This window comes from Sphaerulina musiva (assembly GCF_000320565.1).
Source record: "Sphaerulina musiva SO2202 unplaced genomic scaffold SEPMUscaffold_10, whole genome shotgun sequence".
Classification (NCBI taxonomy): Eukaryota; Fungi; Ascomycota; class Dothideomycetes; order Mycosphaerellales; family Mycosphaerellaceae; genus Sphaerulina; species Sphaerulina musiva.
Genome location: NW_016017392.1, coordinates 717,947 through 730,980, shown reverse-complemented (window position 1 = coordinate 730,980; position 13,034 = coordinate 717,947). Strand labels below are relative to the sequence as shown.

Below are 13,034 nucleotides of genomic sequence, written 5' to 3'. Positions count from 1 at the left end.
TACGTGACGCCAGCACTCACAACGTGAGCTTGATCTGTGACCTCTCCACGGCTGTAAGTATAGGGTAGTGCTGGAGGAAAACCTACAATCACTATGGAATACAGATTCCAGCGCGACATGATGCCGATACATGTACTCGCGACCTCATCGTAGGGCTCACCACAGCATTGCTACTGAACTGCTCCTTGAGGCAAGTCACAACATACCTACATGATGCACAACACATTCTCCGACTTCTTCGCTTTCGAGTCTGATCTCGACGGTGCTGAAGGTATCGAGCCGCTTTCTACTGAATACATTTATCCCTTCAGCCAAAACCAGCAAACGCCATCGGCTTCTGTAGCACTTTCTGTGGGCTCGGGCTCGGAACCGCTTCATGATTCTTCCAGCAACGCTTCCGAAAATGGAATGTGCGGAGCTTTGGAACTATCTCGAGAAAGCCACAAAAACTCCGATACTGACAGCTTTGAAGCCGAGCATAATCTATCGCAGTCCATCGACCATAAACTGTCCCATCAATGGGAAGAATGCAACGAGAAGGCGCGTTACGACTTCTACGATGACTAAAGATGCAAGACTGACTGAATGATAGATCATCAAAGCACCTTACGACTACGTGGCTTCCATGCCAGGCAAGGAGATTCGTCGACAGCTGCTGAATGCTCTCAATCACTGGTTCCAAGTAGACGAAATATCTAGCAACATCATAGCCGAGACAGTCACCATGATGCATAACGCCTCACTACTGTAAGTCCCTCCTCCTTCTCCTCCTCCGCCTCCTCCTCCCAACTCATTCCCTCCCCAGCATCGACGACATCCAAGACAACTCCCAACTCCGCCGCGGTTTCCCCTCCGCTCATCAAGTCTACGGTGTCGCCCAAACCATCAACTCCGCCAACTACGTCTACTTTCAAGCCCAACAACACCTCCTCCAACACCTTCCCAAAGGAGGAGGAGTAGAAGAAGCCGCCATCATCAGAATCTTCAACGAAGAAATGCTAAATCTCCATCGAGGTCAAGGGATGGAGTTGTATTGGCGCGATACGATGCAATTGCCACCTTCAGAGGCGGAATATCTCCAAATGGTTTCGAATAAGACTGGAGGGTTGTTTCGGTTAATTTTACGATTGTTGAGGGTAATGAGTCCCGTGGAACATGTAATGGCGGTGAATGTGGATGTGATTTCGAAGGTAGTGGATGTCATGGGGTTACAATTTCAAATTCTAGATGATTTGAAGAATATTTGCGATGAGAAGGTAAGCGCGACCCCAACAAATCCTTCGTTTTCTTCTTTCTCCTCTCCTTTTTCATTTTCTTTTGTTTCTTTTATTCTTTTTCCCGTGGTTTTTTTGGCTCCTAACAGCAGCTGACTAACATCTCCCCCCTACCCCTTCTTTTTCCCCCCACAGATGGCAAAACAAAAAGGTTTCTTCGACGACCTAACAGAAGGCAAATTCTCCTATCCAATCGCACACGCAATTTGGAAAGAAAAGAATCATAATACTCCCCCAAGTCCCGAAAATTCAAGCTCCGAAAGAAAACACCTCCTCATCGAATTTCTCGCAATGAGAACACAAGACAACACAATCAAAATCGAAGCAATCCAATGTCTGCAACGCGCTGGAAGTCTAAATCATACAAAGCAGGTTTTGAAAACTCTGGATCAGCGTGCGAGATTTTTGATGGGAGAGGTTGGTGTGAAGAATCCTCTGCTTGAAAAGGTGTTGGATCAGCTTGTGGATGGTTTGGGAAGGATGGATGTAGGGAGTCAGTTGTCTGTGGAGGAGGGGGGCAGACTCACATCTCTAAAGCAGGAGTCTAGCTAGCTACTCGGCTTGTGCAATGGACAGGATATGTGATGTTGATTGAAGAATGAATCTCTACAGCTGAGAGTGCCATGCTCCATTTGTGCTTCCGCTTTTGCGAGTTGTCTATCTTCATCACTCTGGGAGAAGCTGAAGCTATCGCCAGTCGGAGTCGCTACTCTTCCCAGCTATTGGCGCCGAAGTTCTCGGTACATACTATGTTGATCCCCCTGACTGTGCTTTCTGCCGGAGTCGCTCCCAAGCACTCCCGCTCTGGACCGATTTGGAGTCCTCTTGCATGCCAAAAGCATCTCGACTTGGTCCTTGTCGCTGTTGGCTTGGATGTGCAGCGCGACTCTCCTGGCTCTTCGCATAGTCCGCTTCCTGCTGCCTCTGTATACTTTCCGATTGCCTCCTCGCCTGATCATCGCTCATCATAGCAGTATCCGACACATCCGCGCTGCCCGGATCCACAAACTCCGCACCAAAAGCACCACCCGTGGGACTCATGTCATCAGCTCTGCTCTCAGCTCTCATCACATTTCTTCTCTCCGTCGGCTGTTGTTGTCCGGCCCTGTGCTCTCTCCAAGCCTCCTGCGCCCTCTGCCTCTGCCTCGCCATATCAAACGTCTCTCCTGCACTCTCCTTCCTGCCAGGACTATCATCGGCTTTTCTACTCCCCGGCCAGGTTCCACTCGCTGCATGTTTCCTGATAGCCAATCCCACTTCTTTCAGCCTCGGATCCCTCTCCCTCCCCACGCTGTACACGGTAAGAGCATAAGACCCAGCCAAAGTCCCGCCCAAGAACGCCCCCACGGTACTATAAGCAAGGAGCCTCGCACTATGCCACGCAATTCTTGCAGATCGGCCGCTGAGGAAACCAAATCTCTGCGGGTTGAACTTCTCACCGGGGGTCCAGCCCGGAAACCCAAATTTGCTCCACGAACGAAAGGCAAGGGCTGATGCAATGACGGTGCCCACTGGGTGACCATAGCTGCCTATACGGTAGGCTTTGGCGTGGTGGAAGGCAAGGGCGTCGGCTTCGTCTTGCGTAACGGGGCGGCCGAGCGCGAGTCCTGCATTCTGAATGCTAGACTTGATGCTAGAGAGCATGTTGGAGGGAAGGGGCTCAGACTGGAGAAACAGCCTGGGAAGCTGGCTGATGTTGACGTAAACCGTGTCTTCGCCCGAATTGACGGTGAAATAGGACGAGTTGCGGGTGGGAAGCTCGGTTGGGTTGCGGTCGCCATAGTACGGGTCGGCGTCAGACGACGGCGCGGTGTCGGCGGAGAAGGTGTCGGCTTCCTCGAGAACCATGTTGACGACTGGTGTATCAACTGACAGACTGACAGTGAAGTGGTCTTGTCTTACCTCCTAGGATGTTGTGTTCATGTTGTCTGCGGCTCAAGTCAATTGAAGTCAATGAAAGTCAACCTGAAGCTTAAGCTGCACTGGATCCGTCATCGGTCTGTCACTGACCTTCTGCTGTCCCGTGCGTTTGGGGAATATCAAACCTTCTTCCCTCCTCACTTATTATGTTATTCATTCCCCAAAGGCATCATATGCCTCCTCACTTACCTTATTCATTCCCCGTGCTTATGGGAGAATAATAGACTTGCTCGAATGGCCGACTGATCCGGTCTACCGAGATACGCAAAAGATCCGAGATGTGTTGACAAGAGTATATCTGTCAAAGGATAGAAATCTAATGCTGTCCAACTCCAGTACCGCTCGGGAACATGCCCAAGTCAATCAACCCTCAAAAGTCTACAAGCACCTTTGAACCAATAATGTTCCACTGCTGATCTCCATGATTACCTTCTCGATCGCTCCCGGCCATTGTACTGTTCAGCTGCTTTGATGCCTTACACTGCCATTGGCGCTTGCATTCATTATCTTATAAGTCCATAGCAGAAGTGCATAGCTATCGCAACTCTTTGGAAGATACCAGGTAGCGAACTGCATTGGTGGACCACTGTCTTTGCTCGCAATGCGAAGAGACATTCTCGAGTGGGTAGATGAAGCAACAGAGCAGCCTTGGCGGTCTACGCTCCGCCGAGAGCCGAGACCGAGAGTCTTCTTCTTCTTCTCTGCTAACCTTCGTGGCACTACAGTACCTTACCGTATGCTCCTTGACACACGTACCTGAGTGATGTATCTACACATCGTTCACCTTCTCTCGACTGCCTCAGCAACATGAGGGACCACCCAGAGCCCCCATCCGCCACTCTCTCCAGCTTCACTTGGATTCTCCATGTCATGAGCACTTTTACATCGTAACCTCGCTAATTACATAGGTACGTGGGGTTGATATCCATTCCAAGTACACGTCTGATGTGTCGGAGTTGGACTCCACGAGGCGACTTTCCATGGAAGTCCGGGTCTACGGCTGATAGCAACTCGTGGCTGCACTTTAGCACTTGCTGGAGACGGACATCCTAGAGAACACCCAGCACTGCCTGCAGGACTTAAGGCCTGTAACGCCTGCTTTGGTGGACATATTTGAGTCTCAGGGTTCTCTCTATAAGGTAGGCATCTGAAGCCCGCGAGCGGTAAACGACGGCCACGTCCTGACACATGCCTAGCCGACCATGGACAATCGGCCAGGATCGCTGTCAGGTGCTGCCTCTCTACTCCGCCGCTCCGCCCCCGAAGAGTACTGCTCAACTACTGCTTGTGCTCTGGTTAAGTAGCAAAGAGATGAAAACAACTTTCAGCAGATCATCTGGGTAGGCCATGAAAACCACTATCGGACGCCATCATCTGCGAGAACTCCCAGCTCTTCAGATTTTGGCTCCCTGGAATCTCGGGGCCGGGACGAAGAAGGGCCATCCCTAGAATCCTTGTCCGTATCCGAAGAAACCCCTTACGCTCTAGGCAAGTACAGAATCCTAGCTCCGAAGATGTAGCGCAGCGCGAGTCACTGTGTAATTGTACTGTTGTACTGTACAACATCGTCTACAGGCTACAGCCTATACGAAGAAAGCGCTTCGCTCGAAAGTCGCTAGCGTCTGTAGACTTCCGGGTTACCGAGCCTACAGGCTATCTATATCTCTCTAGTAGGTCTCATTGACCTCTCCAGGACCCGGGACTTAGCACAACACTAATTGTGGTATTTCACGCGCTTGCACTGCAACAAGTCCGTTGGCTTGCTTAGCAGGTCTTGTGTCAAATCCATTTCCTGGTCTCGTTCTACCATAGCGCACAGATCTCTCTATCGACCGAAGTTCGTTATTGCTCGCTTGAGGCCTCTCTCACCTGAAATGACTCCAAGACCTGTCCGAGACAGCCCTGCGTAAAATACCGTTCGACGATCTGCTTCTCCAGTCATCGACCTGCAAGAACGGGCCGCTGATCGTTAGTACTATCGACTCGCATTAACAGATCACGAGGTCGAAGAGATCCCTATTTATCTATGTTGCCTACATGGCATTGACTGGCCGGGACAACTGTGAGGTAGCAGGTTACCACAACTTACCAAAATGGGCGCAAAGAGCACCACAATGCACGATCATATCATGAGCATAGGAGAAGGAGGTGGAGGAGGAGGAGGAGACGATACCGTAAAACTGGCTCCAGGGTATCGCTATAGCTCGATTCTATCACTGCAGCCGAAAACCGGCGCACACTACCTCCTTCGCTTGTGCCACACACCTGTCGAATGCCAAGCACTGACTGACTTGGTATGGAGACGTCGGCTCTTCTTCTGCTCATACAATGCAGCAGATCGTCATGAGACATGATCGTGCCTTTGGTGGTCCCACACCCTCACGCCCACTCGCGAGAGGGTACTTGGCGATCATTGGCAAAGATTCGAACAGCCTAATGAGAGTAAGGTAGGTAGTATCTCAGTTGGATGGTCACTAGCAGAGACTGACAATATTCCAGCCACTCGGGTATAAAAGTCCCAGCGCAGTCCCACATAAGTCCAGAATCACAACTCGCAAACCAATCTTCAAAACCAAGACTCTACCAAAAAACCCCCCAAAAACCCAAACTCACCCACATCCAACCATGCTCTTCTCCAACCTCCTCGCAGCCCTGACCCTCGCGGTCTCCGCCTCCGCCGCAGCCGTAGCCAACGCCGGAGCCGAGCCCAGCATCCACTACACCGATCTGGAGAAGCGCGAACGAGTCGTCCAATGCTGCGTGCGTCAAGTCTGCTACCCAGCTTTCCAGAGCATCAACTGCCCTTGCACGAGCAGAAAGACGATGGGATGTCCTGAGCCGGTAAGTTAGTTATGATATCAGTAGAAAAGCAAAATGGAGAAGAAAAAAGAAAGGTGGATGAGAAAGTAAGGCGTGTACCTATACTGACGATTGTGTGTGTACGATAGAAATCTGCGAGGGAGTGCTGCACTGGTGGCGATCCTATTTAGATCCATTCTACTTGAGTTTGTGTCGTCTGGGACGAGTGTTGGTTCTTTGTCTTCTTTTTTTTATTTGCTAGGGAGGAAGGAAGGCTATATGCGAAGAAGAAGGAGGAGCAGGTTGTTGGTCTCGAAAGTGTCTTGTAGAATCGATCGTTGTCGAATTCTAAGGCGTTGGAGAGAAAGCATACCTACCTTACATGTACCTATCCTCTAGAATCGTATGCAAAATTTCTATTTTTCATCTTATATATGGCGCCAGCTCATCTTCGAATGATGGGGAGTCCTCAATGTATGCCATATAAGTCAACTGCTCAGGTAACTCTGTTTTTCGCCCAATATTCTCGTCCGTGGAACCGCTTTTCTTTTTCGTAGTAAAAACCTTATATATATATATATATAAGGTTCACAACTGAGGTATTGAAGCTTAGTAGAAGTGAAGTGAGCATAGTCTAGATACTGAGGTAAAGTCCAATAGCCTTGATGGATAGTGAGATGCCAGCAGTGGCGGTTTTTGGCTGCACTTTTGCACATTCGCCACATTCGCTCTGCAGAGACCGTGCTCCAGCGAATGAGTGGCGTATTTGGAACATTTCTGTATCAGAGGTACAGTCTTTATAGACTTGTGTGCTTTTCATAGTGAACAAAGACTACAGAGAGTACAAACAGGAATAGGTAGGCTGTCAATAGCATGGCTCACAAGTAGGACGCAGAAAGGTCGTTGATCTCTTGCACCAACTCGGCAGGACTGGATCCTCCGTCGCAATCGTACCATTTCCCACCATCTCTGATGCATCGGATCTTGTTGTCTAGGCGCACGGTGCAGCTCTTCGTCACACCAACTGAGGCGCTGTGATTGAAACTGGCCTTCAATCGATCCACGGCGAGCTGGCCATCTTCGTCTGTCGTGCATGCGTTGACCTTGTCAAAGTCCATCCCGTGCTCCAGAGCACAGTCTTCCAGAAGCGCTCGCTCGGGAATCTTCTCATACTCCCGAGTGAGGCACATGGTGAAGCCCAAATATATCTAGATGCACACGCACGAGATTAGCATACCTGATTCTGACAGAGAGAAAACGGACACTCGAACCTTCGGATCGGGGTACAACTGCGCGGCGCAGAGCTCAATGATATTTCCCAAACACTCCTCCGGCCCATGCTTGCAGAGCACCCCATCATCGTGGTCCGTCGTGTTGCCGATATACGAGAGTTGAAAGTCCACTTTGTCGGACACCTGTTGCATGGCCGGCAGGATAAGATCGTGAAGGCAATCCCGTGCATCAGGGCATTTGGACATGATGTGGGCTTCGAGAGGGACTTTACCGTTGCCACCGTAGCCATAATCGATTCCGGCGTCATCCGCGAGGGCTGCTTGGACGATCACAAAGGTGACAAACAGGAGGAAGGCGGTGAAGACCATCATGATGCGTTTGTGCCAGCGGCCGAGTGAGGAGCGATGCCAGGCTAGCATGTAGCGGTGCTGTGCTATGAGGACGTCTTCCCGGAGGGCGGCGAGAGAGGGTTCGGGTTCATTTACAGAGGGGTGTGGTGACTTCAGTTGGAAGAGAGGCTGTTTCTCCATGCTTTCCGATGCCTGTTGTGGGGATGGAAGTCTGTTGATGAAGCTTGTCAAATGATCCTTCCAGGTCTTGAGCTTCAGATGCTGCTTGGTGCTGACTCAGCCTGACTGAACTGGGTATCGAATCGACAGGGTTTCCCTGAAACGCAGGGATTCAATTCGAAAGTGGACTAGCGTGCATGTGACAGCGACTTCACTCCCCTCGCCAATAAAATTGAATGAATCCTTTAAACGTTCACACATATCCCTAAGCATCACAATCGACAGCGCGACTCGCACGGCATCCATCAGGAGAAAAATAATATCGAGATTGCTCTGCCACCGAAATCCTCGCACGGCGGCGTGATGTACCTCAAGGTAACAATGCGAGCATTGTGCGATTTCCGGGGGCGACTCCGACATGAGCAGCGACCGCAGATGACGAGCGAGGAACATATACCAGCCGCCAAGAAAGCTTCGGAAATCAAGCAAAAAAGCGCCTGTCCCTGCTCGGTTGCTCGTGCTTTTCGCTATAACAACATCGGAGATGCGAAAGGAAACATGTAATTACCTTGGGTCGCGCGTTGCTAGGCAGAGTGTGTTGTAACCGCCGTTATACCTATCAAGCAATCGCGGCTTCGAGCTGAGTCTTCATGGTCATACTAGATCTCTGGACCCTGTCATCTGTGCCCTGTAACGAAGCCGCCTTCTATACGATCAGTAGGCGATTGAGGAAATCTCGATAGGCACCCCATAAAGGAGTGTGGGCAGACTTTGGCGTTTTACAATCTATTCATCGTAGTTGCCAGGCTCTATAGAAGCTGGGGGGTATCGACTTCTCTCGCCAAAGAAATTGAACTAGCGACGCTTCCACAGCCTCGAGAAACTGATGAAGCTCGCCAACGCTGCGCTACATTCGTTTCAACGTGTAGCTCCTTTATTGGAATATCATAGCACGAGCTCTAGATTTGCATCCAATTCCTCTGTGTCAGAAAGGATGCAAGCAGGTATCTAGCCGTCATCACTCGCTCGCGTCAAGAGGGTGCACAGTGCTCAAGATATGTGGCTTGGCCGCCGGTGTCGTGACTCCCCTGTCAAGGCTTGCCCCAGTGCCATGGGGGAGCTTCGGTGCATCGCTTGTCGAAGGAAGTAATCCGCATTTGTATAGTGGTGGCGTCTCCTGGCATGGCATATTGACAACACTCAAAGGGTGGCACCCTCTGGCCGGTAGCATAGAAGCTCTGCTAATGAAAAGGGGCTTTATCCAGGTCCACAGTATGGGCATATTGACAACAATGATTCCGATTGTGGTTTCTCTCTGGCACCATCTGGAGCATGTCAGAAATTTTGCTTGGCTTCAGCATTAGGGAAAAGGGAGTGAACGTACTTGTTGAGGTTACTTGAAGTGGAACCCGTTTGCACAAATCCAAATCGAATGAGGGCGGCCGCCATGACAAAGATGCCGGAGCATAACAACAAGATCAGTCCAATCTTCTTGCCCAGGCCCACTCGTATCTTCCACAATATCGGAAGAGGTATGGCTAGTATGAGTAGATCCGTCGTGACATTCAGTATCGCCGAGACATAGACGTCGTGCATCCTGAAGGAGCATGTGGATGGAGGGGGCGGGTCTACTTGCCAGTTCTCCCGATATGGCAGGCAGCCCAAACACAACGCGAGGAACATTGCAGCGTAGCTGACGCCTGTCATGACCGCTGCGGTCCTGAAGAGCCAGATCCTGTCGCACACAAGGCGAAATCTAGCGAGAATGAAAAGAACCTGCAATGCGGAGAGGGGTCAGCAAGCGCCTCCATATCTCAAAAGGCTGGTTGAAACCATACCATGCCCTTCAATCCCCAGATGATGCTGCAGTATGCATACCTAGGTATGCACGTTAGCTAAAATATCGGGATTGGTGCCCTGTTGCTCGTGAGACATACCATGCTACCAGCTCCATCTTACTTCCTGTCACCACTTGATCCAGTTGGCAGGAACCGAGGATCGCGACCGCCTCCGCACTATAGTAGTCCATGTTGGTGCCGTACTTGAACACCATTGTCAAAGCTATCGACTTGCACGCAAAGCACATCCACACTACCAAGGCCAAGATGTCATCGCCTTGCCACTTCCCGCATCCCACTTGACGGAACGTGACTGCTAGTCGTAGAATCGTCACTAGTGTTCTGATTAGATCAGCTACTGCGCGTGTCTACTGATCAATGAAACTCAACTTACCCAATGCTGAACCACGTCCACATCTCTGGAACATATGTACTGTCATTGTGGTACTGTGTGCTTGGGCAAGTCATGGCAACCGGTTTCCTTTGTTGTATTTAAGAAGTCCGACACTGGGCGGAAGCGCCATTTAACATCAGGGAGCAGCGAAGGGGTATATTTCCCCCATCAGATGTATGACTACGCACTGTCGGTCTACCATCGGGTCGTTGATGTACTTGAAGGTACCAGGTAGGCTTCGTGCTCCCGGACGCGGACCAGGATCTGCCGACACGTCGATCGTCGACTTCGAAGAATGATCGCAGTGTTCTCGCGCCAAGTCGTCCCTTGCGACACATTTGGGGGCCTGCTGCAGTCTGCGGTAGCTAGCTATCTTGTGGACCGGAACGAGGGACCCTAAAGCCGATATGGTACCGGCGCGAGGTAGTTCTATTAGCATCCCTACTTCTCAAAGGTTATATCGTGACATGCATAACACGATGCACGGTGCACCAGATACGCAGCCCGGAGAATAATCCGAGCTTTACGTCTCCGGTCGCTGCTACTGCCTTGAGTGAGAGTGTTAAAGGTCTCGTGAGCAAACAAGGGATATGGCGATGCCAGTTCCATGCTCAAATGAGAAATTGGTAAACGTCAAGCAATTCGGAGATGCTTCCGAAGCGAAAGTGTAAAGTTGTCGAAAGACAGATATTATGCATGCTCACAAGTAGGCAAGCCTTGTGTGAGCATGCCTGAAGCGCCGATCGCTACTATAATAATACATGGTGCTTTGAAGTCAGCACCAAACCTCGCATTGAACGATTTCCTGCCAGGCTCCTTTGAAGTCCTCACGTCGCTTTTGGTACTTGGTCTCGATGTGATACTCAGAAGATTATCAGTCTCCACGCGCAGAGAATGGCAGGAAATTTCTATTGGCCAGTCGATGCCCTGTGAGTAGGTAGGCTCTGATATATGGCCAATCAGCTATAATTGCATAGCACAACAAGGTATGGCGAGTGAACTTACGACATGCGTCTCTAAAAGCTATCCCGTTGTCGAGGTCACTGAAGTTGGTGTTGGTCCACAAATACATGGTAAAGGTGGTGATTGTGCCCCAAGACTCTCTTGATTGGTGCGTCAAAGGCCTGAACTGCTCTGTATCCGGACTGCGGGGAGCACACCAGTAAGGCTTGGAAGTGTTGGTAGTGATAGGAAGAATTGCCTAATAGGCGCTGGAGAGTGGTGTTTAGGAAAGATCGGTAATGTGGACAGAGTCAGATGACGACCTGCCATGTTAGCCTCCTGCTCCTCTGACTTCTTATCTCCTTTAGTGAGTTGTCGTGCGGTATCAGCTCGCGCGTCCGTGGCGTACTAACTTCATGTGAGGACCAGACGAATCGCAACTTCTTGTAGTACTCAACTCACACAATCAAATTCATCACATCATTCATACCGTCTACTTCTACCACTCAGGGATCGCCTATTATACCTTTATTATAGAAGGAGTGGCACTACTAGCGGCGACCCGAAGTCTACTACCCTCGAGCAGACCTGGTGTCGAGGCAGAGGCCCCCCAACATCCGCGACAAAGAGATTAAAGTCAGAGCAATGAGCTCGGAGAACGAAAGGTTGGAACAGAATAAGGGGAAAAAGTTGACTTGCAAAGTCGAGTGGTCCAAACCGCCGAGTACCGCCAGCGCCAACGCTAAACCATAGGCTCACATATCTCATAGCCTCCAGTCATGATATCATTGCACCATAGCATCGCCAGTGACCTGCACCGTATCTGCTCCATCAAGTCCGATAGGGATTGATAAAGGTATTTCTGCCTTCGACTCCCGTGCTAGATTCTCTGCCCATGCTCGGCCTCGAACTAGCTTTCGAATCTTCGCCTCTGACCGCTGTCCTCTGCTCTGCAGTATTGCTTTGTTGACGCTAGTGGCTACTCTTTCTCGCAGCCTAAGGTCTAATAGCTCTTTGAACTCAGGCTGCATCTTCTCCGGTGAGAATATCATAAGCGCCATTGTGCGCTGTAGTGCTTCCTGATACTTTGCTTCCGTAGGTGCTTTGGGTGCGAGCTGCTCTGTGGCAAATTCCAGTGCCGGGCGAAACTCATCGCTCGCAGGCGTCGTACTGTTCGTTGGGCGGATGATGATGCTGCGTATGAGTTCGATGAGTTGCAGCTGCAGCAGATTGAAGTGGAGAAGCTGGTCTTGATCGAGGATCTGCGCGGGTACTTGTTAACAGTGTGTACGCGCCGCAAGATTTTGAAGGTAGGCAGGAAGCTCAAGACGAGATCATACTGAGGACTGAAGTGTAGTTTATTGATCTCATCAACACCCGAAGGTATATGAGTGGTGCATGAAACAATAATCATTTCGAAGGAAAGACAGGGCAGATGGGCGCAGCATACCTGATGATCGATCTCGTTGATGAGCGCGATGGCTTCCTCCACCTTGCCCGAGTGAAGAGCATCGCGTACAGCAACACGCTCACGAATGCTCTCCAAGTCATCAGGGCTGCCGAGGTTGGTCTCTTGTGCGAACTTTTCTGCTGCCGCAGGGTAGCCCTCAGAAACGAGATAGTCCATGATGACCCAGTTGATGTCGCTGCGTGAATACCTGTTAGCGGATAGATTCTCCAGGCTGACGCGCCGTCGCGAGCGCGCCATCGCCAGTCTGCATAGAGCGAAGTATTGGTGTGGGTATTCATGGACCGGTATACCCATACTGGTCCGTTTGTTCAGAGGTACAAAGATTTAAGGTTCTCCTCAGTGTGATTCGGAGAGATTCCCATTGTGTTATATTCATCATCGAATTGTGGAGAAGGTGCTGTGTAGAGGTAGAGAGAGGGGAGGGGCATAGCGTACCTCTTGCTCGGTTTCTTCTCGTCGACCTTCGCGTCGAAGGAACGGGCGGGAGGCATGGTGGTCGAGGGCACCGACGGCGATGAGCTCATGTCCGTAGCTGCTCAAGTCGGATCGAGGCACATAGTCGACAGATCTAGACCACGTTGATCAGGACCTGTCCTTCCCGCGCTGCTGGCGGCGATGGCGTGAGGTCAGGAGGTAGTGAATGGCGGATGTCTG

The 13,034-nt window shown here is 50.7% G+C and overlaps 6 protein-coding genes across 6 annotated transcripts; 2 read left to right on the top strand and 4 right to left on the bottom strand.

The window, feature by feature from the left end:
* Nucleotides 1-408: 408 nt before the first annotated feature.
* On the top strand, nt 409-1,826 carry SEPMUDRAFT_51612 (terpenoid synthase; the record flags this gene model as incomplete). The annotated part of the gene is made up of 4 exons (XM_016909196.1): nt 409-544; nt 603-747; nt 806-1,256; nt 1,410-1,826. The coding sequence occupies 4 exons, from the start codon at nt 409-411 to the stop codon at nt 1,824-1,826; spliced, it is 1,149 nt and encodes a 382-aa protein (XP_016757544.1).
* Nucleotides 1,352-3,167, bottom strand: SEPMUDRAFT_151448 (uncharacterized protein). The gene is made up of 2 exons (XM_016906827.1): nt 1,802-3,167; nt 1,352-1,709 (listed from the first exon to the last, which is right to left on the bottom strand). Exon 1 carries the CDS (start codon nt 3,120-3,122, stop codon nt 2,022-2,024), a length of 1,101 nt encoding a protein of 366 aa, XP_016757543.1. The 5' UTR covers nt 3,123-3,167; the 3' UTR covers nt 1,352-1,709; nt 1,802-2,021.
* Nucleotides 3,168-5,819: 2,652 nt separating this feature from the next.
* On the top strand, nt 5,820-6,184 carry SEPMUDRAFT_120275 (uncharacterized protein; the record flags this gene model as incomplete). The annotated part of the gene is made up of 2 exons (XM_016901586.1): nt 5,820-6,035; nt 6,143-6,184. 2 exons carry the CDS (start codon nt 5,820-5,822, stop codon nt 6,182-6,184), a joined length of 258 nt encoding a protein of 85 aa, XP_016757542.1.
* A 687-nt stretch (nt 6,185-6,871) lies between these two features.
* SEPMUDRAFT_51907 (uncharacterized protein) lies at nt 6,872-7,594 on the bottom strand (the record flags this gene model as incomplete). Its single annotated transcript, XM_016909207.1, has 2 exons — nt 6,872-7,201; nt 7,265-7,594. The coding sequence occupies 2 exons, from the start codon at nt 7,592-7,594 to the stop codon at nt 6,872-6,874; spliced, it is 660 nt and encodes a 219-aa protein (XP_016757541.1).
* Nucleotides 7,595-8,667: 1,073 nt separating this feature from the next.
* Nucleotides 8,668-10,041, bottom strand: SEPMUDRAFT_72114 (uncharacterized protein; the record flags this gene model as incomplete). The annotated part of the gene is made up of 5 exons (XM_016909971.1): nt 8,668-9,060; nt 9,120-9,511; nt 9,574-9,613; nt 9,673-9,915; nt 9,968-10,041. 5 exons carry the CDS (start codon nt 10,039-10,041, stop codon nt 8,754-8,756), a joined length of 1,056 nt encoding a protein of 351 aa, XP_016757540.1. The 3' UTR covers nt 8,668-8,753.
* Nucleotides 10,042-11,374: 1,333 nt separating this feature from the next.
* On the bottom strand, nt 11,375-13,031 carry SEPMUDRAFT_128106 (uncharacterized protein). The gene is made up of 3 exons (XM_016902190.1): nt 12,816-13,031; nt 12,360-12,555; nt 11,375-12,171 (listed from the first exon to the last, which is right to left on the bottom strand). Exons 1-3 carry the CDS (start codon nt 12,869-12,871, stop codon nt 11,695-11,697), a joined length of 729 nt encoding a protein of 242 aa, XP_016757539.1. The 5' UTR covers nt 12,872-13,031; the 3' UTR covers nt 11,375-11,694.
* Between the last annotated feature and the right edge of the window lie 3 nt (nt 13,032-13,034).